A 27,602-nucleotide genomic window follows, 5' to 3' on the forward strand; every position below is an offset into this window, starting at 1 on the left:
TAGCAACATTAGCAGAGCTCTATTACAAGTGGACCCACCCCTCCTTGAGCCTCCATCAGCACACAGTGATGATCATCTCATTATAATCCACATCACCATTCACCTCTCTGTGCTGTGTTGTATTATAAATCTTAATTATTGCCATTAATGTTAATAATGTTAGACAAATGATAGTCTCTGCCACAGCAACTCAATTTTAAATCTATAATTACTCCTGCACATTTTGTTAAATCCCAAAACAATTTGCAGTGGTAAGCGTACACACAAAGACGGACACATAATGTAGCACACATACAGTGACATCCTGGAACTGCAGTCTCATGGCAGGTCCAGCAGGCTGCGGTCGGTTGCTAATTTCCAGGATGGTTCTCAGCAAAACTCCCAGCAGGCTTTCTACAATTAGCTCCACCTCTTCGGAGACCACCGGCTCCTGCACAAAGGAAAAAAAAAATGCTTAAACATAAATTACAGGCAACAGCCACAGCTTACTTTACTTTGTTAACCATTTGAAACCTGAGCAAATTGGTTTGATTTCTTTCAAAAAGACAGGGAGAACTTAACAAGACATGGTCCAAAAAATTTGCAAAGAAATTTTAAAAAGTACGTAAGTATAAGTATGTTATGTATTTACTACATATCATTTTTTATAACATGATTTTGAATATAAAATATTATTATAAATACAGCTTTTTGTACATTTTCCCCTGTTTTTTAAGGATAATTTTCTAATAATCCTCCTATCTTTCTAAAAAAAACTATTTTAAAACAATTTTCTTTTTTACTAACTTCTCAAATTTGTGGTACATTTTTTTGCCAAGTGTGTCATTGCCTTTTTGCCATGTTTTCCAATGTAAGGGGACCATTTGGCTCAGTATTCAAAGGGTCAAATACTTGTGAAAGATGTCTGAATGCAGCACAAATATAAATGATGAGAATCCAGGTTTTAAAGGGTTGATATATACAGGAAAAGAAAAGCCAAAATCTAAAATGTCAGGGTTTCTAAAAGTTACATAAACGTTCCCTTAAAGTCATCTTGACTAATTTGAATTCTACTTGTGCTTCTCTGTCAGTGCAACCTTGAACCGAGATCGACAACTAGCATCACTCTGCCTCAGAGCCAAACTCTGCGCTTCTTACCCTGAAATCTTACTTTCATCGCACTTTTAATGAGCCTTGAACCAGTAAGTTTGGGGACTAATAAGAAGTTTCAAGGCTAAGAGCAACATTTTGAAACTAAATTCACAGAGAAAGAAGAGAATGGAAAAGAATAAAAGAAGATGGAATACAAAGGAGAGAGAGAGACAGTTTAAGATTAAAAAGCAACTCAAAGAGAGTGGAGGATAAACTGCTGTGTGTGTGTGTGTGTGTGTGTGTGTGTGTGTGTGTGCGCGTGCATGCGTGTGTGTGTGTGTGTGTGTGTGTGTGTGCGTGCATGCGTGTGCGTGCATCTCCCTCTAGTCTCTACCCCTGACAAGACAGACAGGTTTTGGACAGAGCGATAATGAGAAGGAGCTTCTGACTGGCACATTGGCTGTCACTTCCCTTTAGATGTGGTGCCAGTCTCCCTGTGTGTGTGTGTGTGTGTGTGTGTGTGTGTGTGTGTGTGTGTGTGTGTGTGTGTGTGTGTGTGTGTGTCCTACCACTAGCTGCCCCTCTAGCAGCCAACAGTGCAAGTCAGGCAACCTGAGCTGCTTACACGCACACACACACACACACAAAAATCAGACAAACACACACACATGACTCTCAGTGACTGCCATTGCAACAATGGCCACTGTTAAATTGATGGGTCTCATTACTGAACTGCACGGCTGCCAATGTCCTTGTTGCAAAGACTAATTGACCATATACACAACAAAGCAATCTACTATTGCAATGCATTGGAGAGGAAATGGCTGTAAGACTAATTCCTATAGCTTTGACTTCCTCTAAAGTTCTTTTCCACTTATTATGGATGGCGATTCTCTTGTACAGTCTCATAAATTAGCAAAGAAAATGTATTCTAACTGTAAAGAATTATGCCTAATTATACAGAAACTTCATCCATAATAAAATGTAAAAAAAAAAACTTTTTTTTTACTTGAAAAATTGTAGCCAAATTACTCTTTGTTTATGCGACAAAATGCTGATTTGTTGAAGTTAAATTTCTGCAGCTGCCACCGCAGTGAGCACGCTGGAAAGTTTAAAGAAACAGTTTAACATTTCAGAATAAGCATTTATTTGTTTTCTTGCAAAGAGTCAGATCAGAAGATCAATCTTTTATCTGTATGTTCAATATGAAGCTACCATCAGCAGCTGGTTAGCTTAGCGTAGCTCAAAGACAGGAGGATTTGGTGTCATTGTTCCAATGGCCCATAATTCCAAAACCCCGGTGGTCCTTAAGATGTCCCAAATGCAAACGCCCAATACTCCAAAGTCCCGTTTTTCCAAAAATAAACGCTCCCCGCATTAAGTTTCAGTTTCCCAACAGCAGTTAAGCCACTGAACCCAGGTGTTTTTCAAGGACCCATCCTGGCTTTTGCAGTGACCTTTGTGCCACCAAATGTGGGTGTTTTCAATCAAAACTTGGTCTTTTCCTCAACATGACCAAGTGTGTTTGTGCCTAAACCTATTCATACATTCACCAAAGCGTTGGTGACAAGTGTAGCATATCCATGTTTCACAGAAACACATTTTCCTGGCGAATGGGTTATTTAACTGCAGGGAATGTGTATTTTTGGAAGAACACAACCTCAGACTAACAGGATTTTGGAATTTTTGGCTGTCACAACAATGGGCAATCCCCAGGGGATTTAGGGTTTTGTCGTTGAGCTAGCTGTTTGTGTTTGTGAAGCTAACAGTCTCTTTGCAGTAACTTCATAGGAAAATGAAAGTGGTATTGGCCTTCTCATCGAACTTTGAAGCATGAAAGCGAATAAGAATTTCATTTTGGGAATAAGATTTCCCAAAATGTTGAACAACTCCCTCAAAGGAAATCTATTATGCCTGTCTTTATTTTGAAACATAAATATAATGTTACAGTTTTGATTATTTATATTAAATATGATCAAAGTTTCAAATAATGAGGTAAAAAATTTGTAGAAAAGTTATCCCTATGAGCAAAAACTTAAGGCATCAGGCCGTTTTGAATACTCTGTTTCCAACAATTTTTTCTACTTTTGAGACAAGCTGACGTCAGCTCATGACAGATTTCTTTATATCGTCATCTGTTCCATGCACATTACTGTAAGTGCTTACGTTACATACACTGCACTACATGTAGCTACATGCTATTGTCAGGGAAACATATAAACTTGATTGTTTATTCTGTTAATTTCTCACCAACTTTGGGTCATATTCCTGCTGGAACATGTTAAATTTTGAAGAATTTGGTTTAGAAGCTTTTATTGATGATTATTCATGTCAGAAAGTGTTGCTATACACACGTATTCCCTGGCTGCAAGTGCACCACTACAGGTAGCTACATGCTAATGTCAGAAAACCATGTAATCTTGGTTGTCAATGTTAATTTCTCACTTATTTCAGATCCTATCCCTGCTAAAACAGTGTCTTATTGTGTTTCAGACGTTTTTTGTTTGGGATTTATCATGGTAAAAAGTGTCGCTACACTTTGCTACAATCATTCCCCAGCTCCAATGATGGTGCAGAAATGCTGGCCAATCAGACAAGATGTGACTGAAAGTGGTCCTAATGAGAGAGGTGCTCTGTCTCAGACAAAGGGTGAATACAGACAGTATGAGGAAAATACAGTGTCCTTTGAACATTAAATAATCTAAACCTGTTCAAGTCAAACCACAAGTATGACAATAAAAATGATCATAATAGGTCCCCTTTAAAGATGAGGTGGGCTCGTGTCATGGCAACCAATCACTGCTGTAATACTCACCGCAGTGCCGTTCTCCTCCTTCTTAATGAGGGACAACATGCTGGTAAGGATGCGAGCACACATGACCAGGTCTCTCTGCTCCTGCATGTGTGCCTGGAGGACACGGAGCACCACCGGCAGCAGGATGCACCGTGACTCTGCAATACACACATACACACTGTTATCACACATCAAAGACATAATAATATATACGGAGTGAACACAACAAAGCTCAACAGGGAAGAACACACTCATCTTCTGTGGCTGTTTTAGTTCTTGTTCTGCCTTTGCAAGTGCAAAATGTTTCTCAAACATAATTAAATGTAATTCTTCCTGTAACATTAATGTGAATTGCATGAGGGATGTTTTGTTGCCACATGAAGCCTTTGGGAGAAAGCTGAAAATTGACGGTAATTTGCTTCAGTGTACAGCCTTAGGTGCACTGTAGGGGAATAATTAGCCGAGGTGTGTTCCGCACTGCAGGAGAGCACAACCCATCAGGATAATATGGACTAATAGCCTGTTTGTACATGATGCAGAACAAACACACATTACAAAGTATGACTGATTATTATCTGCATTTTGCAGATGAGTCTAGTTGTTCGAATCTGTTTGTTTCCCTCTGTGCTGTTTATTTTACCCTGTTCATAATATGTATGCATGACTTTGCATTTGTGCAATTTGCTCACCAATTTCCCCGTGTTGGGTTTTCAGTGTGTTCACAAGCTTTAATTATATATTCATATCAAAGTGAGCATCTGTTTGTGTGAGCAAGTCTTTACCTGGGTTAATGTACAGCTGGCTTTCCACCGTTTTGGTGATGCACTGCAGTTTGACAGCCTCCAGGCAGTCGGCGTGGACGGCGGTGGGCAGGCTGCCCAGTGTCTCCCTGACGAAGTTGGCCACCTCCCGTACTGTGAAGATCTTCAACAGCTCGCCGTAAACAGCTGGAAATGTCCGCAGGAACACCGCCTAGACAGAACAGAGAGATTTTCAATCATTTGGGAGGATAAACTGGCAACAACAAATTGTGTTCAGTCCTTTAAGGGGTCTGGATTAAACAGTTCATTACACAAAATTCGGTTATGTTGTATAAGAAAACTCAACCATAACACAATACTCTTTGTATCCATATATGTCGGTGCTTACTGAGAGCTGTTTTGTTTTGAAAACAAAAGTAAACATCCACTATTGTGCAATGAATCATTCGCCTAGAGTGGTTTTGGTTGGCAGTCGGGGATTAGGTGGATTCAATTTAAGGGCTACTCCAGCGGGATTGCTGTCCGTCGCTTGTTTGTAGCTCTCAGTCTGATGCTCTTTCTTCCTGTCAGGTTCTGTCAGATTCTCGCTGCACAACTGAAAAATGAAGATTACTAGAAATCTACAGATGTGAGTCACTGTCTCTTTGTTTTTTTTGTTTTTACCATCATTTTTTCAGGAAAGCCTGACAGAGGACAGAAACCATTTATCAGCGACACTCTTTCACTTTCACAGGTGTTTACTTTTGTAAGAAAAGCAGGTCAGATGGAGCAAAAAAGAGTTGGAAAGTATTGCTGCTCATTAAAGGCTGCTTGGTGGTAACAGCTAATTCTGAGGTTTTCTCTGGGGTCGACACTCAGACAGGAGCAACAGAAGACATCCATAATTCATATTTTGCTTTAAATCAGCATAAAAACATTAGTAACATTATTTTCACTGTAATCTTTATAATTGTTTCATAAAAGACACATATAAAGTAATAACAACAGCCTGAATTAAAAAAAGAACGTAGCAAATGTAGCAGGTATCACCCATTGGTTTGTCGAATCAAGTTTTGAAGCCTCAAGTTTGGCATTTTGACCACCGCCATGTTGGATTGTAGGCGCCAGAGGTGACCGTATTTGGATGAGAGGGTAGGTGGAGCTAATGCTAGCTGCTAATTTCGTAAGCATGGCGCATTTACAGCTATGGTAAACTGTGATAATGCTAATACAAATTTTCACTTACAGACAACAAGCATAGAACCATTAAAACAAAATGCACTTGACTGAAAAAGTGAACATCTGACTTCTTGCAACAGTGGCTTTAAAACTTTTTCTGATATGCCCAAAACAAGTTAATGGTCCCCAAACCCACAAATTTGTGTCAGTCATTAACAATAATTGCAGAAACAACGAATAAAAAAGGATCCATGTCAAATTTTGATGAAATAATGGTAAGCATGATAGCATCAGCGAATTCATTTCATGCCGTGGGGAGATTTTTGATACAACCAAACGCTGAACAATATTTTTTTTCTGGTGACCAAATCCATTACATTTAAGTTTCATGAACTGAAAACACATTAAAATAGTAACGGCAACAGCTACACCTCCATACTTTTCGCATCTGGGGTTGAGTCATGGTAATGTTACCTACGTTGTCACCTTCATAGCAACTAGTCAATAGACAGCACCCACCTATGACTCAAAGCTTGCCTTAACTATTTGTGACTTCAAGCCTTGATCAAATTTAAACAGGCAAGTTGTATTAAAAACTAATCGCCTGTACAGTTGTCAGGATAGTTGAAATTAGCTATAGAGACCAAAAACAGTTTTTTTCATACCAGACTGTAAACACGTTAATTTCTGCTGTAAAGTTGGGCTTTTATACACGGAGGTCCACAGGGATTAACTTGTTTTTCGAGCCAGTCTCAAGTGGCCTTTGGAGGAACTGCAGATTTGGCACTTCAACATTGGTTTCGTTTTTCAACCCTGGAGGTTACTGCTATGCAATAATTTGGACCAGAAAGGTTTGAGAAATCCTGTGTTAATTGCTCAGAGGAACCAGTTGCTCCCTAACACTATTTTTCCCCACGGCAAATGCCATCTGTGCAGAAACTCTTATTGATCACTTTATGAATACAACAATATTCAGGGAACGTAGATAAGGTCTCTGCTATTGAAGTAAAATCAGCTCCAGGCATCAACATCAACGTCATCCTGTGATGAAAGCCACAACACATTTCAGGTGATGTGCTAAATTAAAGCGACTTGGCTTTGCTGCTTATGTGTACTATATGTGTTTTTGTGTGTTGGACCAATGTGTGTGTGTGCCCACATGTCACAGATCAACTTGGATCAGCATTAGTCTGGCCTGCATCTTCCCACAGCCACTGTTGTGTTGAGAATACAGATTAGTTGAGATCAGGAGTCAGCGGAGGGATGAAGTGGAGCTTTCAGGAGGGCATGCAGAGGGCACAAGTGGAATAGCTAATGTTTCACGCTTTTTCTGGCCTCAAAGCGAGGTGAATTAATTACAAAAGTGACTGGAGGGTTTGAAAACAAAACTGCCAGTCTCCTGAGTAGACTATTACAATTGTTTAAATGAGCTGTGATGAGAAAACCTGACAAAGTAATAAAAAAGAAAGCAATTTTCCGATAACGTTAGAATAAAAAATGTGTTCAGGATGAGGGAATATGGGTGAGGCAAACAAAGCAATAAAGAAAAGGAATTATTAACATACTTAAGGGAATGACACACACACACACACACACACACACACACATTTTTGCTCAGGTTTTGCCTGACTTGAGCGCTGAGAGCAGCCTGGAATTGAACTGATTAAATGAGTAGACCACTCTAATGGACTAAATAGAAATAACTGAAAAAGAGAGGCAAATGAGAATACAAAAGAGCAAAACAAGAGGCGATGAGGAAGAGGGGGAGAACACGGACAAGTCAGCAGAAAAAGAAGAGACAGAAGATCCACACACAGAAGCAAAAATGCGGGTATTTCCCTACAAGAGTGCATAAAATACACACACAAAACCACACAAGCATCTGTTTCTGGTGTGTAATTAGGATTATCTTCGGTGTCTTTAGCTTGTTTGTTTTGGTTTGCTTGTTCAAAATCGGCGAGGGCGGCCGCCCTGCTGTGCAGACCTCCCAGCGGAAATGGAAAAGCTGCCACGGAAATGCCTATTCCGTCTCCTGCCCCTCTGGCAGCATGAAATTCAATTACAAACAATTTCTCACCTGCACAACTGCATTAACAGAGAGAGAAAACATAATGTGGTGCACAAGTTCTGACAGGTGCAGATTCACACGTTCACATCAGAGATGTGAGGGTTTAGATATGTAGATACGTGTCACAAACAGACACACCACACCCATGGGTACCTGTGTTTGTGCCACGGGGCTGGTGCTTTTGTTTTCCTGTGAGAGGAAGAAGCGTATGGACATGAAGAGCTCGTGGATGCAGACTCGGAACTCTTCCTCGTTCTGGCCTCCTGTTGCCAATGAGAAAAGCCGACGGGACTGGATGATGTACTTGAAGATGTACTCGCTGGCCTAGAGGACAAAAAGAATGATTGTCGTTTATCATTGTTCTGTGTTTAAATAGAAAAAAAAACAACTAATTAGATTTCCCTTGAGTTGAAAATGGTTAAAGTAACATGCTACATTAGATTCTGCCCCTGGCTCAGTTTATATTCAAGCAAAATATGGTATGGTATTTGTTTGTGTATGTGAGGGTGGCAGCTTTTTTCTGTTTATTATCTTTGTGAATGGAATATAATTCAGTTTTGGACAAGTAATTAGAGGACATAAAGAGTGCAAAGAGCTGACTTTGGGCTTTTGAAGCTTGTGATATGCATTTTTCATGATTATCTTACATTTTATATAAAATAGTGATTGAAAAAATCATAACACTTAAAAAGGTGTAGCCCTGGTTAAGATAGCTGAGTCCATTTCATTTCAGTTCTTGATAAAAAAAAAACAAAACAAAAAAAACAACGACATGCGGGTCAGATTGCAGGTGTTGGATCAGAAATATATTCAAATAAAATAATAAAAATAATAATTAACTGTGGAGATGAGCAAAGGATATTCATTTAAATTGTATTTACTTAATTACCTTAATTTTTAAAATATAATGTATTAGTTTCATGAGTATAAAATGTCCCCAAAATCATCATTTTTAACAAACCGCCTAACCAAATTATTCGAGCACATGGTTATTATAGGATTTTCTATTTTGGGATTGGGCTGCAGATTCTGTGTTTCCACTGCAGACACTACTTTTATATGAAGGTGGTTTGCATCATTTAACGTTTCCACAGGAAAAGTGACTCAATAAAAAATACACATTGGAGGACATTGAACACTTCATATTCTTTCTTCTTGGTATGTAGCTGTTTATTTCAAGAAGACAAGCTTTGTTTGAGAAAAGGCTGCAGGAAGCAAGGAGAAATACTGCTGAAAATACCAAGAGAGAAAAGATTGTCCCGTGCAGGACTCTGGTAGACAGTTATTTAATCAAACAGGTAAAATAACTACTTTTTGAACAGAAAGTGATATAAATCATTCGACTACAATATTGTGAAATGTATCTACTGTACAATCAGAGTGACCTGCTTTTTTCTTTATTACATAAGTATGACAAAGTTGTCTTAAGATAACACACTTCATGTTTGCTACAGAAGTAAACATGTCTAAAAGAGGAACTCTAAAAAAAAAACAACGAACGAAAGACATCCTATAGATCATTCAAACCGCTGCAAACAGGTCTGCGGTGCATCACTCATTTATTATTTACTGCTTGACAGAGTAACATTTACTTCTGCTACAGAACGTGTGGCGTGAATGATAAATGGGAAACCACAGTACAGGAGCCGCAATGTGCCTCTCTGACGCCGCATCTGCATGAGTCATTTGAATAATGTGATGTGGCTTCCCAACAACCAGAGGCACTGCATTTTTGCTGATTAAAATTGCATGCAGCGTAATAGATTGAGGAGGGGAATAATGAATGGTGGCGCGATGTATTCACTGCTGATGGAGGGGAGAGGGGGGGCAATTATAAAGAGTGGCAGCGAGAGGTTTGTTTGTTTGTATTTCTGGATGCGCCTGTGTTGATGGTCTAATTGTGTGTAAATATCCCTGATTGTGCGTCTTCTGAAAACATCACCTGTACGTGTGTCCTGCACGTGTATGAGCACTTGTCTCACCTTGAGCACCTGCTGTATGTGATCCTGATGTTCTGCGTCAACGATGCGGTCCACGTACCACTTCAGCACTTTGATCAGGTCCCTGGAGAAGACACACACGCACAGTATCACCACACACACCCCGAGCTACATCGCACACATCTCCTCTCACTGGGTTCAAGATGAGGCAACCCAGTGTTTTGAAATGAAACACTTAATTACACAGCGTTTTACCAATTTCAGAGTAAATTCTGAATGTTGTCGAGAGTGATGATTTTAAGATGACGGACAAAATAAATAAAAATCTTTTGTTCCTGTCTTTAAGTCAGTTGAGACTCTTCAAATCGAGACAGATACTTCAAGAGAGGCGTCTGTTTTTGCAACAGCAAGCTGGTGACAAAAGAAGGCAGACAGTGATTACTAAATGAGAAGATTTTCTTTCTCTAATCAGGACTGGATGACATCCGGGTTCCCTTTAAAAAACTTTAGATTGTTTTAATAATTTCTGTGTTAATTAATTAAGGTGTGACACTTCCAATGAAACAATATCACGCAGGTGAGAGAGTTTGAAGCAGATGGATGTGGCAGCAGCGTTCTGCGTGGCTGCGTGCGATGACTGAAAAAAAGAGAAGAAGACAGCGCCAGCACGATATCTTAACAGGTACAGAGAGTGTGAAGAAGACAGCCGGCGAGAACAGCAGGTTGTGAGTATGTGGTTGTGACAGTCAGGAGAAGAAATGAGGAGGTAAGGAAGCAAAAGCACAATTTCATATCTCATCAGCCAGGGGGCACCATACGCATTTCATTCACACTTCTGGCTGACTGAACAGCAGCACAGAGCAGAGCTGCCTCTCAGCACTGACGCAGGTCAGCCTGCCTGCCCATGTGATACTGTGTGTCATTAGAATATAATAGACGGGGAAGGCTGCCTTGTTGTACACTCAAGGTGCTGCAGCATCTGAGGAAGTGAAGGATGAGACGTCACGTACCTGTAGGACAAAGCTCCGGCAAAGTGACTCTCAATGTAGGTGTCCATGACTGGTTTGAAGTGCTGGAATTTGCTGTCCTGGAGGAGGTTGATGATATGGACCTGAGAATAAAATAGAGAACATATTTTAAAAAGTATTCCTTAACATACAAAATTCAGTTTTTCACCTGACATATTTCACACACTTTACTACACTATCATATATATTTCAGATCAGTCTGTTCCAGCTTTTTTATTGAAGCTTCTCATTGATGAATTAAATATCAAAACTCAAGACTGCATGTTTTCACCATTCACTCAAGTGGACACACAAGTGTAAACTTCTTCCTACTCATTTTCAGGGCATGTCAGTGCTTGTAAATGGAATTTATAAAACAAGCTTTTCATTTTATTAGGCCTATTTGTTGGAAGTTATTTAAGTTTTTTTTTTGTTTGTTTGTTTTAACATTTCTCATTCATTGAATCGGGAAGCACTGAGCATAAAACTGGAAAAATTACTCCTTGATTGTACTGCCTGAGTTGTGTGAGTTTGTATACAGATGTTTTGATGCAGTTCTGTGGTAAAACAAGGTCCCACTGACTTTAATTCATCAAGAATATTGGCCTTCTTTGGATTTTTCATTTACTGTGTAGGCTTCTTTCTTGAGTTTTCTTGAGTAATTGTTACAAAAATGGTCATATTTGCAGGTGAACTATTCCTTTAGGCTACCAAAAATTTGATGTGAAACCTGTTTGGTTTTTTTTGGCAAAGTGCTTAATCAGAAAAACTTTGTTGATCCCCAGGGGAAAAATGAGAAATTGCAGTTGCTGTTCTTGGTGCTAACATACTGTGTCTAGGCATAGTGAAACTACAAGAAAACAGAAACAGAAAATAATAACTATGTGAGACAAAAAAATAAAAAGTGCTACTATACATAATGAATTAAACATATAAATGTAAAAGTAGAAAAATTATAGGGAAGAAATATAAGAAATATGTTTAAATATGTGCATTTATTTGGTAAAGAAAACTCATAATATGAAAAAAAAGTGCTTAATTTCTTTTAGATTGTAATTATTGTATATATCGTCTTTACATTAAACCTCAAACTTTAACACTCATATGGGAAATCAACAATGAGAAGGTAAAAAGTTGAGAAATCACACTCAACAGATACAAAACATCTGTCTGCACATTATTTAAGGTATAGATGGATTACTTAATAACTGGGCACAGGCCAAAGGGTCTTAAGTGTAAGGACCCCCTTGGCCTTGACCTGCAGTATGTCACATAAATTAACATGTACTGACCAGGAAGAGACCAAAAATATCTACGAAGAGAGACAAAAAAACAAAGAGATGCAATGGAACTGCAAAGAGACAAAAAAACCCAACAAAAATGGGCAAAACAACCAAAAAGAAACATAAAACAACGACAAAGATACACAAAAAGACTACACAGAGATTCCAAGGAACTGCAAAGAGACGCACAACAACAACGAAAATGAGCAAAACAACCAAAAACAGACAAAGAAATGCCAAAGAGATATGACTATAAAAGAGGCACGTGAAGAGGTGGTGGGGCCCTTTGCATATCTGTGCCAAAGGTGCCCATTGTCTCATAAAGCAGTCATGATTTTACTTTCACTACATGTGTCCAATAGAAAAAAACTATATAAAAATATGACAAAAACAATGTAAAAAGAGAGTGAGAGAGAATTTACATGTACAAATAGTTGTAAATATCGATAAATACAACAAAACAGCCAATCCAAACCACTTTGACAGTGGCTGCATGATTTTTTACCCCTTGACCCTTCAGAGGACCTGTCAGTCACACTGTTAGTCATTTAAAACACATACTGTCATGTTAAATAAAGGCATTTTCATTTTTCACAAACCCTACAGAATGCCTTCGACTGTTTTTAAAAAAGACCTGCGTTTTATTTTCTTTGATTGAGATCATATTCCACCCATGCAGAGGGCCATTCACAAGCTGGAATCCTCCACATTTCCCTCGTGTGCAAGCTTTTTTTGTGAAATGCACCGAATTTGTTCAACCACAGACAGATAACTCCACATGTCAGACTTGTTGGACTGATCTCAAAACCGCAAAAACAGAAACCTGATGACTACCCCGGCTCGCTGGGCCTTTTCATCACTGATAACGCCACGCTGAGAGCAGAAAGTGTGTTCATGTGTCAGCGTGAGACTGATGTAGAGAGAGACACAGAGAAAGAGAGAGAGAGAGAGGGATCGATCACAGGCCTCGCTCTATCAGCGCACTGCAGCGTGACCGGGATGAGATTGGTTCAGCGAGCTCTGTGATGTTACATCACTCCATCTTTCTCCATCAGTAAGTTTGTGTTTGACTCAAACACTGAGATTGTGCTTGACATATGAAGGAAAAGAGGAAACAGAACAAACCAACAACAGGAAAATTCCAGCACTTACCAGTGAATCAAACACCTTGAGGCCATATCTCTGCGAGCTTTCATCCAGAATACCAAACAGAGTGTCCAGGGTGTCCTGGAGAAACTGTGGCAGGGAGCAGAAGAAAAGGGAGTTTGTGCATGTGTGAGCTGCAGCATCAAATTAACTTGACTTTTCAGTTTTTGAACATCCCTGTGGACTGAAATCGAATCAAAAACAATCGATACTACAAATGCCAGGATAGCGGGAGCAATTTGGCGCAGAGAAATCTCATCGTGGGCCTACTTTGACAATCTCCGAGCCATCGATCTCCTTCAGCTTCGAGAGGCTGTCGTTGATCCGTTCGGGGTGGGCTCGCCACTTCAACAGGTCCAGCATATCTCCTGGAGAAAGACAAAAAAAAAAGAAGAAGCAAATGAGGGAGATACAGAAAAACAGCGGCGACAAGCACAAGAGATCAAGAAATATCTGGCGTTTGTTTGTGAAGAAGTGCAGGATTATGGGAGCAGAGCACACCTCAGATCACAAAGCATCACCGCACCCTTCAATTATAGCCCCAAAAACTCCACAGAATCCAAACAAATGATGACATTTTCAAGTGCAGCGGGATAAAGGAGATAAAAAGTCATTTTCCTGAGCCAGGGTCCCCAGACATGCGCATGAATAAAACATTAGCCTCGAGAAGAAAGTCTTTTAGCTGTCTCTTCAGATTCAGTTCAACCTGAAGCGTGTCTTTTTTGCAACTTTGAAATTTGTGCCTGTGTGCGCGCGTGCGTGACTGCATTTGTTTTTTAAGCAATCTGTCAAGCTAATTTTGTCATCAAAACACACTGCAATACTTCTATAATCAATTCAGCGACAAAATCAAATGTATGCAGGAAAATGAACAGCCTGTTGCAGCTGAATTGTGCCTGTAGCCTTTCTGTTTGTATATTCTACCATCTACTTAATGAGGTAAAAAATGATTCATCATTCACTGATTTTTTTTGCAGTCTGGAAAAACAAAGTTTAGGACACACCAGTGGCTGAATGGAGAAAAACAAAAGTCTCCTTTGCTGCGCTTTCAGTTTCAATGAATGATTATTGTTGGCTATTGTTCACCACAGTATAAATGAGGGCGAACATATCAGTGACGAGCTCATCCTGCTGAAATAAGACTACAGTTCCCACTCTGTGAGGCAGATTTCTGAAAGCAACCATTTATAGGTTCGTTAGTGAGTGTTCCCACCACGCTGCATATTCACAGGTTTTTTTTTCACACCCTTGAATGCTTTGGATAGAAATGACACTTTCTCACCTGCATAGAGCTTGTCATTCCCTTCTTTTTGCTTGTTGTCATATGGCATTTTACCATTTTATTAGCATGTTGTGAAGCGTTGTCACTGCTTTGGCTATAAGAGCTCTGACAGTTGCCCATCGGTCAAATTTTGCCTTTGTTTTTGTGTTGCGTCCTGCACGGTTGGCGCTAGTCAGCCCATGTCTGCTTTCTATCAACCGACTCAGCATTTTAAATCCACACCAGGGTGAGTTAAATCACTCTGACTGGCAGTTTAGCTCAGTGGCCAAGAAGAGAAACAATAGTTCGAAAAGTAAGGACGTAAGATCAAAACTAGCAAGATCATATTAGGAAATATATTTATTTTAGACATTAAGCTGTTGTGGCTCCATGTGGAGTGGGTTGGCGTTCTCCTGCTGCTTCAGTCCACAAGTATCCTTGATTAAGATACTGACCCCAAATTGCACCAGATGGCTGTTACATTGTTGTGTGAGTGCTTTTAAGCTGAGAAGAAGGTGACACCCTGTACGTAAGCCTCAGCTACCCATGTGTAAAAGTGTTGGTGAATATGACAGGTTGTGTAAAAGCACTTTGAGTGATTGCAATACTAGAAAGGTGCAAAATACTGTAAGTGCAGCTCCATTTACTATTTAAGCCATTAAGCAGAAACGGTTGATAACTGTTTGCATTCGTTTTTGCTGGTGCATGGTTATCATTGTTTGTTCTTTCAGCATTGTCAATCTACTAGGTGGCTAGCTAGGAAATTTAAAAGAAGAAAAGTGATATTTCCCTGAAACGCCTTTCTTTTTGTTTGGATATGTTTAGTCAACTCTATATTTTTCCTTTTATTCATTTATTTTATATGCTAAACACCCTTTGTTCTACACTTGTGTTTTTTGTTTCTACACTGTAAAAAATGAAAAAATAAACTGTATTACTGGTAACCCTGGACTGTTGGTATCTCTCTATTGTAAACGTTAGTTACATGACAGGCCATGGAAGTCTCCTTTCTTTGAAATTTCTCTTTTTTTCCCAAATATTTAAACTTATAACATTCTGCTTAATTTTTTTCAGCCCCCTTTTGCGACCCTACCGCCGTTGCCCACATTTAATCAATGGGAAAAGTGATGTTTTTTCAGCCCAACAGTTCTATACCTGATCCACAGAGCAAAGCAGGAGCACAGGACCAGCTAGTCCACAACCACACTGCAATCTAAAATGTGACATGAGTTGGAACGCAGCAGCCAAAACACCTCACCGGGCAAACGGCCAAAATGTCAATCCCTGAGTCGAGTTTACCGTTTTGTGTGAGCTTGGTGGAGCAGAGGAAGCTGGTGATCCAGAAAGACTCTTTGGTGCCTTTCAGAGTCTGGTTATTGGACGGCAGGTTGGCTTTGGAGAATGGCAGCTTCAGGTAGCGTGAGCAGTCTGCCAAGCTGGTGTTCTCCTCACACTGGAAACGAGGGAAGGAAAGAGAGAAAAAAAACACACATTTTGTAAACTGGTAAAAAAGGGATTATAGGTGGGTACAAAATGTCATAGAGTTTGTATATTAATATTATTGTCAGCTGAAGAGAAATTGTGATTGAGACATTTAAGCCTTTGAAACCCAAAGTGCCATCACGTTTCTTGTGCAGCTTTCAGATGCCTTTCAAAAGGAATGTGACCTTTGAACCTTGGGAAAATTGGTGCGATTTCTTCCAAAAGATGGGGAAAAAGGCAGTGAGTAACTTGGTAAGAAATGTTCCACAAATTGCAAGAAGTAAGTAGATTTAGAAGATTATTTTAAAACGACTAGGGAAAAATGTCAAGGGAAAAAAGACAAAAGCTAGGGAAAAACTAGATTTCATATTTAAAATTATATTAGAAAATTATTATAATTTCTTAAGCACTTTGTCCAGGTCATTTTCCTTGTTTTTTTTAACCTTCTTCTTCTTTTCTTATTTTTTTTAATTTTATTGTGCGTAACTAATTTTCCAGAAATTTTCTTGGACTCTTCACTATTTTTTTTTCAAATGTTTGTGTCTTGCTCACTGCCTTCTTTGAGTGTTTTCCGGAAAAGCCAATTTGCTCAGATTTCAAAGGGTTAAGCTATTGCACATAATCGATGGCAGACAACTTGTTATTTTTGGGATTTAATGTGCTGCCTTAATGCCTCCAGCTGAGGCCGTTTGAGCTCCAAAGCTACCACACAGTTTGGACTGATTCTTCTGTGTCTATTTTGGGTCTGAGGAGAAACTAGGCCATGCCAGTTTCATTGAGCTTTTCAGCAACTTCCATCTGGCATTAGAATGGGCCTTTTCCCCCCTCTCGATGGTGGGAACACACAGGGCTACCAGAGCTGTCCTCTAAAACTGGCAGGCTCAGGTTACAGGGGTTTGGTAGGACTAAATCTGGCAACCAAATGAAGACAATAAAAGGTTTTGTTTTTAAGGACTGTTGGAGATTCTTTAGCTAAAAGCAAAATAAATATCAGCCTTTTGGTCACTGTTCTGCCTCCCTGCCAATAAAATGGCATGAATGCATGCTTTTCTGTCCTCCACAGAGCCTGAGGTTTATGCACACGCCCTTCGCCTGCAGCTGAGGAAAACCATGTAGTCTGCAATTATTCTGAATTACACCCAAGACGGTCTTGCAGTAGCTTTTAACAGGGGATATACTGGCCATTGCATTTGCTTTTGATCTTTCAAAACCAAAATGTGTGAAAAGATGAGTCCCTTAAGGTGTTTTAAAAAGGACATAAAGGTCATGCTAAATACAGATATAGACATCTGTATGCACAAGCAAACAGGCATTCGCTTGCGGTTCAATTCAGCCGCACAGCTTGAAGATGTTACGTAAGCGGGCATGACTCATGGGCCAGTCGGTGTGTAATGGAGTGATGTGAGCTGTTTGTCAGCCCCGTGGCACCGAACAGTGTGATAACAGAATGGCCGCATTTAGCCATTTAGAGCACATGATTCGCATAATCACATACAGCATGTAATCCCATACCATGACACCTGAGTGATGCAAAAAAGTGAGTGGGTTCATTTAAGAGAATCTCTGTGCACTTTAGGATAACCATGGAACTTTTTGTCTCTCTGTCCACTTAAATCTTTTGTTCTGAAAGCGCACTTTTCCTGTTAAATACCATGTCAAATGCGTCATGCAAAGGCTTAAGAGTCCGCACTGATAAAGGCCAAGTAGCTTGAACTATAATGCAAAGAAGATCACTGCCTTGTCATTGAGATGATATCCAAAAAATGTCTTAAAGGTCCCATATTATGCTCATTTTCATGTACATTCTTCTATTTTGGGTTTCTACTAGATCATGTTTACATGCTTTAAAGTAATAAAAACACCTGAATATACCTGTATTCACCCTCTGTCTGCAAGAGCCTGTCTCTTCAAGACCCCCTCCTGAAAAAAGCCCAGTCTGCTCTGATTGGTCAGCGCACAACATGATTTAGCCAAGTAGGAGATGGTCCTGAATAAACATCTCCCATTGTATTCCTAGACCAACATTGCAATCAACCAATCACAGCCCTACTGTATGGCATCATCACTGTGCTGCTCCAGTGCCGCATGCTAACTTGCTAATATTCTAGTCCATTGGCAAGCTGACTTGTTAGCATAGCCTACTTCATTAGCAAGCTATATCTCTAACCTTGCAGTAGCTCATAAAAATTTTGTCCCATGTTACTGCAGATTTTGTTTAACTGTAGTAACTTCAATTACAAAAACGTAGCTTAGCTCAGAGGAAGCTCAAAGGAGTTTTAAAAAAAAAGCTCAAGAGCAGCACAATGACAATGTCAGAGGCCTTTGATGGGTTGACTGCAATGTTGGTCCAGGAATGCAAAATAGGATGTTGACCCAGGAACAGGTCTTAATCAGCTAAATCACATCCTGCATGGGTCAGCATTTCTGCATCTTCTACATCTGTGCTCTCTATGTCTCTGCACTGTCATTGCGGCAAAGTGAAGACTAACTGCACTGTAGAGCCAGTTTATAGCGTGTTATAGTATATTTGTGACATCACAGCTTCCACAGAAATCCTGCTGGCTTGTATAGAGGCACAGTTTCTGAACTCGGACCTTGTGCATTTCTACGTGGATTGCGTGATTTGATATCTTCACCAGTATTTATATGACACCTATATCTTCTTCATAATAAAAAAGACTGAATTTTTACAATATGGGACCTTTAAAAAAAGTGTAAAAGCACTGAAAACAGTGAAATCATCACATTCTTTTGATTCAAAATAAGACTTAATTTTGGATGGAATTGAAATTAATATTTCTGCAGTACAATGTCTAACATGTGCCAAAAACAAATGTCCTGCAAAGCACCAAGTCGATTGATGTTGTTCAATCACAATCTTTGTGGTGAGAGTATGAAGGTGGTTTTTTTTTTTACCTTATGGATAATGAGCTCATGGGTGCCATCTGGCAGAGTCCTGCCATCCTCCTGCATCAGAGGAACAAAGGAGTAGCCAAACAGTTTCTTCTCTCCCTTGTCTTTAGCTGTCAAACAACAACACATGGACATGGCATTGAGTCGAAAATAAACAAGCACAGACTGCATGGAAATAAAAAAAAACTATTGTTATGAAACTCGCCATTTGCAGATTATGCAATACAAATGAATAAATTAAATAAGTAGTTTATCGGATGCTCTGCCTTCTACTTAAAATGCAAACCTAACACAAAGCTGAAAAACACTGTTGACGATGTATGATGTGACACACGATCCTGTCGATGGGTTTACGTTATTCCACTGACTGACATTGAGGGAGCACAAAGAAATGTAAAAGAGCAAAAATCAGAGAAGTACACTATTAGCTTACAAACATGGATAAAAACAAGTCAGGTTTTAAAAAGGTTAACTCTGCAAATGTTTTATGAGGAAGAAAATGCATTTAACAAACAATTTGTTATGGCCTCTATGATGCACATAATGCATTTGATTGCATTAAATCTAGGCAAATAGGTGTACCTTTATAGGAAAACTAAGTTGTACCTTCAACCTTTGATCACATCCAGAATCTGTTTCACCTGCAACCAGTGTTGTAGTACTTGAGACCGGCCTGAAGAACACTTTTTAAAGATCTCAGTTATGTCTTGGACCACAATTTTACTCAGTTTTGGCCAAGACCACAGCTGTGGAGATTGCCAGTGCAAAAAGAAGCGTTGAATAAAGATGGCTAAGTTGATTTCAGCTCCTTAGTGTGTGTTTAAAATTATTTGTTCCTAAAAACAAAGGAAAAATTCCATAAACAAAAATTTGTACCAATTCTCATGGTAGACTTATACATACACACACGTACAATAAATGGCAATAAAAGGGGTGAATGAAGAGGAACCCTCATTTGTTTTTTGGGTGTTTGTAAGGAAATGTGGATCTCAGGAATGCCTATGGTTTGCATGTTCAGTATCTTATCTTCAGAGTGTCATGCAGTGTGGGACACACACCGGTCTGGTTTTGTCTCAGTCTCAATACACTCTAGTCTTAGTCATGACTTGGTCTCAGTTTAGATTGTCTTGAATACAACAATGTAACCACACACAGTTACACTTTTTAAAGTATGTGGTATTAAAGTATATGGTATTAGCTGATTATTGACCACAATATTCAGCATATTTTGTGATAACCAGAATTGTTTTTATGATTTTATTTTATCCAATTGCAGTCATTAAGAAATGTGACACTGTCAGTCAACATTGTTACCTTACTCAATGTCAAGCCAACAGCACTGATTGGTTACACTTCAAAGGGAATTACAAATAATTCCCTATCAACACTGATGGATAGTGAGATAGGCAGGCAAAGATGGACGCAGGCTAGAGCTAGTCCAGTGAAACAGCACTGCTGGGTGTTGAACATAAAGCAGCAGGTAGTACTGAAGGTGATATAAACGTCACAATCCTCTACAATGAAGTTGCACAAACAGCTGTTTGTTTCAGCTGATAAAGTTCTTTTGTAAGTAACAGTAATTACCGGATGTAGATTGAGTTTTTCGAGTATGAGAACTGCAAAAAGCGGAGGAGGGAGTGAGAGGCAGCTTGGTGAGAATACAGACATTTCATATAAGAGACATGCCTAACCAGCGTTAGACCTGTTCATATGAGTCAGTTGTCCCGTCTCTCTGTTTGTCATCGCAAGTAGAGACTTCAGCTTGTAGTGCAGCTCATACACTTCACCGATAAACCAGAGAATTGTAGAGTAACAAGGGCTGACACCTATTTTAGGGTGCTCTGAACACAGCCTTAGAACACTTAGGCACAACTTAAACAACCAGCAAAAAGCATAAACAAGATTTTTTAGATGCTGTGAAGTTACTCTTGGAGGGCCTGATTAATGCGGGTTGCAGTGTTTTTAAGAAGCTTGCTGAAAGCTCTGGGCATAATTTGCATTATGAACACATGTAATCTGATTTATCTGCTGCTTTAGCAATAAAGTGCTAATGTGCGCACAGCGGGAAGTGAGAAATGTAGTGCTAGGAAGGGTTCTATTATTCCCTTTCCTTTTACCACTTAACTAGCGTCTACCAGTCCTCTGTGTGTGTGTGTGTCTTTTTCACTCTCGCAGAAGGAGCACAACTTGTACTGTATTAAACTTACAAAATTGCTCTGCACCATGGCCATTTTATTTCTGTGTTGCTTTGGTGTGATCAAGTTTTTACACCAGCAGAGTTACTGCTTACAAGACACAAGACTGTAAACTTCTGCTTTTTGTTGTGTCTGGTTCTTTTCGGACAGGATTTCCTAATCTGTAAACCCTCATAGCCTCAGGCCATGGGAGATTAGGAGAGATTAAGTGGTACTGTGTGAAACTCAGGCTTAGCTGAGCATGACAGACTAGGTACAGATTGATGTATGTAATATCTTGAAACCACTATAATGAAATACACTATGCTATTATTTAGTACAATTTGGGGACTTGTTAAAAACTCAGGTTTCCAAATTGTAAACAAGGAAAGAAAAGGCAAAAAAAAGCTGCTCCAACAGCAAAAATTGGATTTTTATTAGTACAATTGTTTCAATTGTCTGAAATAGAAAACAAACTACCAACAAACAATCGGCTATAATGAAACAATTGCACTGCTGACGCTGACAGGTCCTTACAGTCCCCCGTAGCACCATTTAGGAACAACACCGACTCCCCACAAACAAATTAACAATTACAGCTGCTGCATAATGAGTGCGAAAACAAGACGGAATTTAAAAGCATATTCATGAAACCAAGCTTTTTCTTATCCCTTAATTGAAAATGAGAGTGTCTGCTAATCATATTTCCACAGGCAGGTTGCCCAAGAATTCAGGAGCCCTAATAATAATATGGTGTCCTCAGTTTGGTGTCACCACAGGCTTAAATTGGGCTCTTAATGGGCAGCCCTTGGGTAGCAAAATGCTAGCACTGCCAGCAGTAATAAGGCTACTATATCTACTGCACACAGCCGCACAGCCTCCCAGCTTGGCTGCAAACGGCATAATAATATCAGCTTGTTATGAGAGAAGAAACTCTGCCCTCTCCCCGCAGCCCAGAAAGAGGGGGGAGAGAGAGGGGAAGCAATATTTTGGTCATAATTAAAGTTATGTCTCATTAGGAGGTGAGAAGTTGGACAAACTAGTCTCATTATGAAAATGCTTAAACAAGCGCACACTTATGCACTTGGACATCGTGTATTTCGGGGAGGCAGCAGCAGCTTCTGGGCTCAAGGCCGGAGGGTTGGCAGATTCAAGCAGGCAGGAAAGTGAATGCTTATTGTGCTCCTCTTCCTCCTAATAATGCTTCTTTACCTCCAACTCCACTGGATTATCGACAGAGAAGAAAGCAGCACCTCAGGCATTCACACCTGAACAGCCAGTGTCTGAAAATGCATGAAAGCCTGGGGGAATGTGTTCACTCAAGGGTCCGGTGTGAAGGACATAGGGGTATATATTAGCAAGAATATAATATAATACGTTTGTTATCTTTAGTGTATAATTACCTGAAAATAAGAATTGTTGTGTTTACCTTAAAATGAGCTGTTTATAGACAGTTAATCTGCCATGTTGCACCGCTGTCTTCAACAGTAGCCTAGAATGGATGATCCAAAGACTGGCTCTATATAGAGCCATTCACGTTTTTGTGTCGCAGCAGCAGTAATTGTGACGCTGAACAATGGCCAGATTAGTGTTTTCTGAAGAACATTAGCTGACCTTTGACCTTGGGATATTGCATTCATGAAATGAGACAGATGCAAGGTCACAGTGACCTAGACCTTGACCTCTAGCCACCAAATCCTAATCAGATCAGCATTGAGTCCAAGAGAATGTTAGTGCCAAATCTGAAGAGTTTCCTTCAAGGTGTTCTTTAGATTTTGCGTTCAAGAGAATCAGACAAATGGACCGACAACCCAAAAACATAATGCCGACACAAAACCATAAAAAGGAATGAAAGCCTTGTTAAAAGCTAAATAAAGGTTATTCACAATCCCTGTGCCCACTTACTGGAACAGTGTCGGAACTCAAAGCGGACGTGCGACCCCCGGAACATGTCGACTGGGATAGGCAGCTTGATTTGCTCCGCCCAGCGGGGGCTGTTGTTGTGGTACAGCACCAAGGAGTGGTACTCATCCCCACCTGGTTCGCCAGAGCCAGCAGCCACGTGACTCTGAAAGACATAGAGAAGAGAGTGAATAATGACAGAGTCAGAGGGGAAGAATGAAAAGAAAAAAACAGGAAGTGAAAAGAGGAAATGAGAGGCCCCGCTGGAGATGAGGTCAGGAGCAGATTTGAAAAACACAATAAAATAATGAGTCAGACATGAAAAGATAGGAGTGTATTGAAGACTGTCCACGCAAAACAAATGCCAATGAACTGAGAAGGACATGGTTTACATGTGTGTGTTTATGTGTGTCAGAGGGTTGCATGCCATGCGGTGGCAGCGGCAGTGGCAGCAGGGTTATACTGTGTCTATTTTCTGTTCGAGGCCGAGGCAGTGCAAGAAACCACAGGAGCAGACTGTCACAGCGCTGCACCAGAAATGGGCAACACACTGGAGAGACGCTTAGCTCTCATCTGGGTCAGCGATATTTAAATGAAGAGTTTTGCTCCAAAATAAGACACCGGCTATTAGGGAAAAAAATGGAGTTAACTCAGGACTTAAATAAGGCGTTTAGTCTCCTTAAAAAAACATGGTTATATTTTAAAAATGATAGTTTCCAATGGACAGTTAAGATTCATGCAAAATGGAGGTATAACAACTGTGACATGGAACTGCTGAATGAGAAAATGTGTTTTTACCTTGAGGATCTGTCCATCGATATCCAGCACATAGACGGTGATCTCTACATTCCTAGCAACGCTTTTCCCTCCCTTCTCAAACTCGCCTTTCTCCAGTGTGATGTAAAGGTCATTCCTCATCTCTCCTGCAGGAACAGGAAGGAAAAAGATGCATTGATTATGTTGACGAGCGAGCATTATTAATGATCTCCCAGCAGCTTAACGACAATTTTTAGCGCAATGCTTCATGACAGGGGTGGACAGCCTTTAGACGAGTGACATTTAATGATATATTTTCTGCTGATGTGAAATCTAAGCCTGAGCTATGACTCCACCACCAGAGAATACAAGATTTAGAATCTGCTGTGAGATTGGGTTGCTGAAATCCATATTCTTTGATTACAGCAGAGTAACAAGAAGCCATAGTCCTCAACCTATTTAGCATTGTACCACTATAACATTGTCAAACAAAGTCAATGTAGTAGAACCAAATGTATCACCTTTTCTCTCCACACACCCCTCTTCCTTTCATCAAAACCGGTGCCTACACTATAAAATCTAACAAGTTGATCTCACTTAAAATGATCTTGGAAACCGATTGTCTTGAAAAAGGGAAGTAAATATAACTATTAATCTTAATTTTTGTTTATTTTATACTGAATTGTTAAATTTACTTTAGCTGTATTTACTTCATGTTGTGAAGTTGTTGAAACTTTAAAATTCTAACTATTAGCAACTTCAGTAAACCAAGTAAGTCTGACTTAACTTAATCATGACCCAGACAAGTCTTCCAAAGATGAAGTTAGGAGATCTGCAAGTTCTCTTTTCTTCACATGTTTAAGAATATATGATTGATCCGTTTGTAACCAGCAGAATACTGATATATAACACAGTAAGCCTGGTTTACAGAAGTTGCTAAAACTTAGAAAAATCAGTTTAATAAAACTTGTCATTTTCTAAGTTGCAACAACTTCACAAAAGTTTTTAAAGTAAAATTAATTTGTTAAATTGTACTGTGTTACCCGCAGTGCAACTCAACCAAAGACAATTCAGTTGGAGATTTGGTTGTGATCTGACATTAGCAGCTAATGTAGCCACTAGCCTCACACAGCCCATGGCTCTTAGGGTTGATGCTCTGGTTGGGCAGTTCCGGTAAGCTTGGCAGATCACAGGTTTCAGGTGGGGGTGGGGAGTCATAAAGTGACAAAGCAGCATTCTGACTAAGTTATAAGTTATAATAACTTACAAAAACATTGAACAGTAACCCACCCTCCAATTCTTTTCCTCCCTCTCTGTCTCTCTCACACAACAAGCAGCTTTATCATGCAGCTTTAGTACCAAACAACATAGCCAACAGCAAGTAGCTCAGTACCAGAAACTTTCAACTCCACTTTACAAGGTTGTGTGGGGTAGATTGGGCGGGGTCACCAATCACTGAACTTTCTTAGGAGTCATCAAACTCATTTCCTTGTTTGTAGTTATGAAAATAAAGATCTATGTGACAGGACTGTCTCAAATTTATGACCCGAAATTACTGCGATAAAGACTAGGGCTGCACAATACTGGATTTTTTTTTTTTTGCAGATATCTGATATACTGACTTTTTTATTAAATTAAAAATGAAATCAGAAGAGTTCCCCTTGAACACACTGATTTTTTATTCTTTTCATTCTTGGCTGTTTGTATGTATGCAGTATAAAAAGACAACATAAAGTAAACAATGGAGAGAAACATACCTGCTGAGCAACAGATGTCATTTAAACATCATCTTTGAGCTTTTACCATGTTATAGAACATGATTTATCAACTACATGAAGCCAGATTTCAGAGCATATTTTAAAATAATCATTAAATATATAAAAAATACATAAAAACCTGTTAATATTTCACAAAAGTATTGCCCATAATTACATTATGAATGTCTCTATTTATCATATATACAGTGTCTGTTTACTCTTTCAACTGGGTAAAGACTAGACATCTACTAAAGTTTTACTTTTCAACCTTGAATAACTGAAATCTCAACATCTAAAGACAAAAAAAGTCTAAAGGTCTAAAGACAAATAGATGTATAATAGAAATTTCTTAAACAATTCTTTCTACATTAAATTGCTCATTGGGATAAACTTGGGATAGCAAGCTGTCAGAGTTTAAAAAATCCCAGGAAGTAATATTCTACAACTTTTTGTTGTAATTGCAGCTGAATGTACAACGACAGGGCCAGGCGCACACTTATTTCCTTCTGTGGGGGAAGTCAAAATGGTGCAAAGCGCTCTGGGTAAGAAAGAGGATAGGTCTGTTTCCTCTGCAGCTGAGCTGTGGTCAGACACATTGTAAATTAGGCTCCCTATATAACCTCTGCAGCTGTGTGTGTGTGTGTGTGTGTGTGTGTGTGCTCGTGTGTGTGTGTGTGTGTGTGTGTGTGTGTGTGTGTGTGTGTGTGCGCGTGTTCATCATCTCTCTATCTCTAGGGTCAACATTGATTTTCTGCTCTTGACAACAGTAACCATGGCAACATGGGGCATTCTATATACTGTACACTTGCTTCACACACACACACACACACACACACACACACACACACACACACACACAGAGAGAGAGTTTCTTAATGTACAGTAGGAAAAAGGGAAGCGGAGAGGGTGGTGTTTGAGCGGCTTTGGAAGGAAAATGAGGAGTGAGATACAAATCCAGAAAAAGAGAGACAGAAAAAAAGAGGGAGAGACAGTTTCCTTTAGCCCAAGGGCAGACTTACACAGGCAGAAAGGGTGAGAGCACTCAGCGTTAAGGGTTTGTAGTCAGACAAAGACAAAGAAAGAGACAGTGAACATAAATCTGTGTTAGTGAGGCGCTGGGGGACCCGCAGTCTGTGGTTCCTCTTTATTTGTGTGACCAGACAGAACACCTCACCTATTTAAAATGAACAGCTATTCTGCAGAAAAAAAACCCCTCCCCTGATGTCCAGTCCTCATAAATGAATAAACAAACAAAGAATCTGAATTTAAAGTTGTGGGACATGATGTGGTGTTAAGACACAGAGTGTCTGAGTTTCCAATCATTTCAGCAAAACCTTTGCATAAAATACCATCTATCAACACATACTGTGTTTTCATCTTGGAGCAATTACTTTGCTTCAGGGGCAGAATGAGCAGAGCAGCAGACATGGGCAGAAGGCAAAAACATAAAGCCCAAAAGCAGGGTGCTAATGTTTGCAACAACATGGTGGAGTATGCTGTACCACCGCTAACAGCAAAGAAGCTTGTGGAAGAGCTTGAAAAACTGAGGATAAGTATGACCAGCAAACTCACAGCTCTACTGAATTGCTTCTTTAGAACCAATACGGTCATAAGTCAATTCGTTTCAGCACACAGAGACTAGCCTATATTGCCACAGCAACAGGATAACAGAGCTTGAACTTGATGCGGGTGGGCTCCAGTGCGACCTGGGATTGGTGATAGAGGAAAACATGGAGGATGTTGTTCAAAACATCAAAATCTCTGATATAGAGTTAGGACTGAGTCCTAATATCTGAAAATAAGTTAGTGTTTCAGCACACCGCCTTGGTTCTGTCATCTCAGATTCAATGGGTTTTTGGTTAGAGGCCTTAAATAAGGTCTGTGATTAACATGAGCTTACAAGTTTTGCTCTACGTTATAAAATACATCAGTAAATACCCCACTTGTGAACTTTAAAGCACAGCTTTACAGCTTGTTCTGGTGGTGATGTTAAGTCATGCGGCTGTGGTGTAGTTCGTTGATGGCCGAACATTAGCTTTTTACTTCTGGAGACCGCATAGGCCTCAAAAATCCTAAAACTGGTGTTAATTTGTGCAGATTATCTTGCTGAACAAAACATGTAAGTATCA

At 39.7% G+C, this 27,602-nt stretch overlaps 1 protein-coding gene across 3 annotated transcripts in view; it reads right to left on the reverse strand.

The window, feature by feature from the left end:
- dock4b (dedicator of cytokinesis 4b) overlaps nucleotides 1-27,602 on the reverse strand; it is a 208,667-nt gene that overhangs the window by 53,175 nt on the left and 127,890 nt on the right. For all 3 annotated transcript variants that reach the window (XM_088072897.1, XM_042511800.2, XM_042511799.2), the window contains 12 exons: nucleotides 23,759-23,883; nucleotides 22,964-23,126; nucleotides 18,888-18,994; nucleotides 15,789-15,942; nucleotides 13,499-13,596; nucleotides 13,235-13,318; nucleotides 10,803-10,903; nucleotides 9,835-9,916; nucleotides 8,006-8,176; nucleotides 4,648-4,837; nucleotides 3,887-4,023; nucleotides 296-430 (listed from right to left, as the gene is read on the reverse strand). In XM_088072897.1, the coding sequence (XP_087929023.1) occupies nucleotides 296-430; nucleotides 3,887-4,023; nucleotides 4,648-4,837; nucleotides 8,006-8,176; nucleotides 9,835-9,916; nucleotides 10,803-10,903; nucleotides 13,235-13,318; nucleotides 13,499-13,596; nucleotides 15,789-15,942; nucleotides 18,888-18,994; nucleotides 22,964-23,126; nucleotides 23,759-23,883 (1,547 nt within the window). The remainder of the gene's footprint in view (nucleotides 1-295; nucleotides 431-3,886; nucleotides 4,024-4,647; nucleotides 4,838-8,005; nucleotides 8,177-9,834; nucleotides 9,917-10,802; nucleotides 10,904-13,234; nucleotides 13,319-13,498; nucleotides 13,597-15,788; nucleotides 15,943-18,887; nucleotides 18,995-22,963; nucleotides 23,127-23,758; nucleotides 23,884-27,602) is intronic.

The sequence above is a fragment of the Plectropomus leopardus genome, chromosome 22, assembly GCF_026936395.1.
Source record: "Plectropomus leopardus strain MGB_pleo_1.0 chromosome 22, ASM2693639v1, whole genome shotgun sequence".
In the NCBI taxonomy this organism is placed as follows: domain Eukaryota; kingdom Metazoa; phylum Chordata; class Actinopteri; order Perciformes; family Serranidae; genus Plectropomus; species Plectropomus leopardus.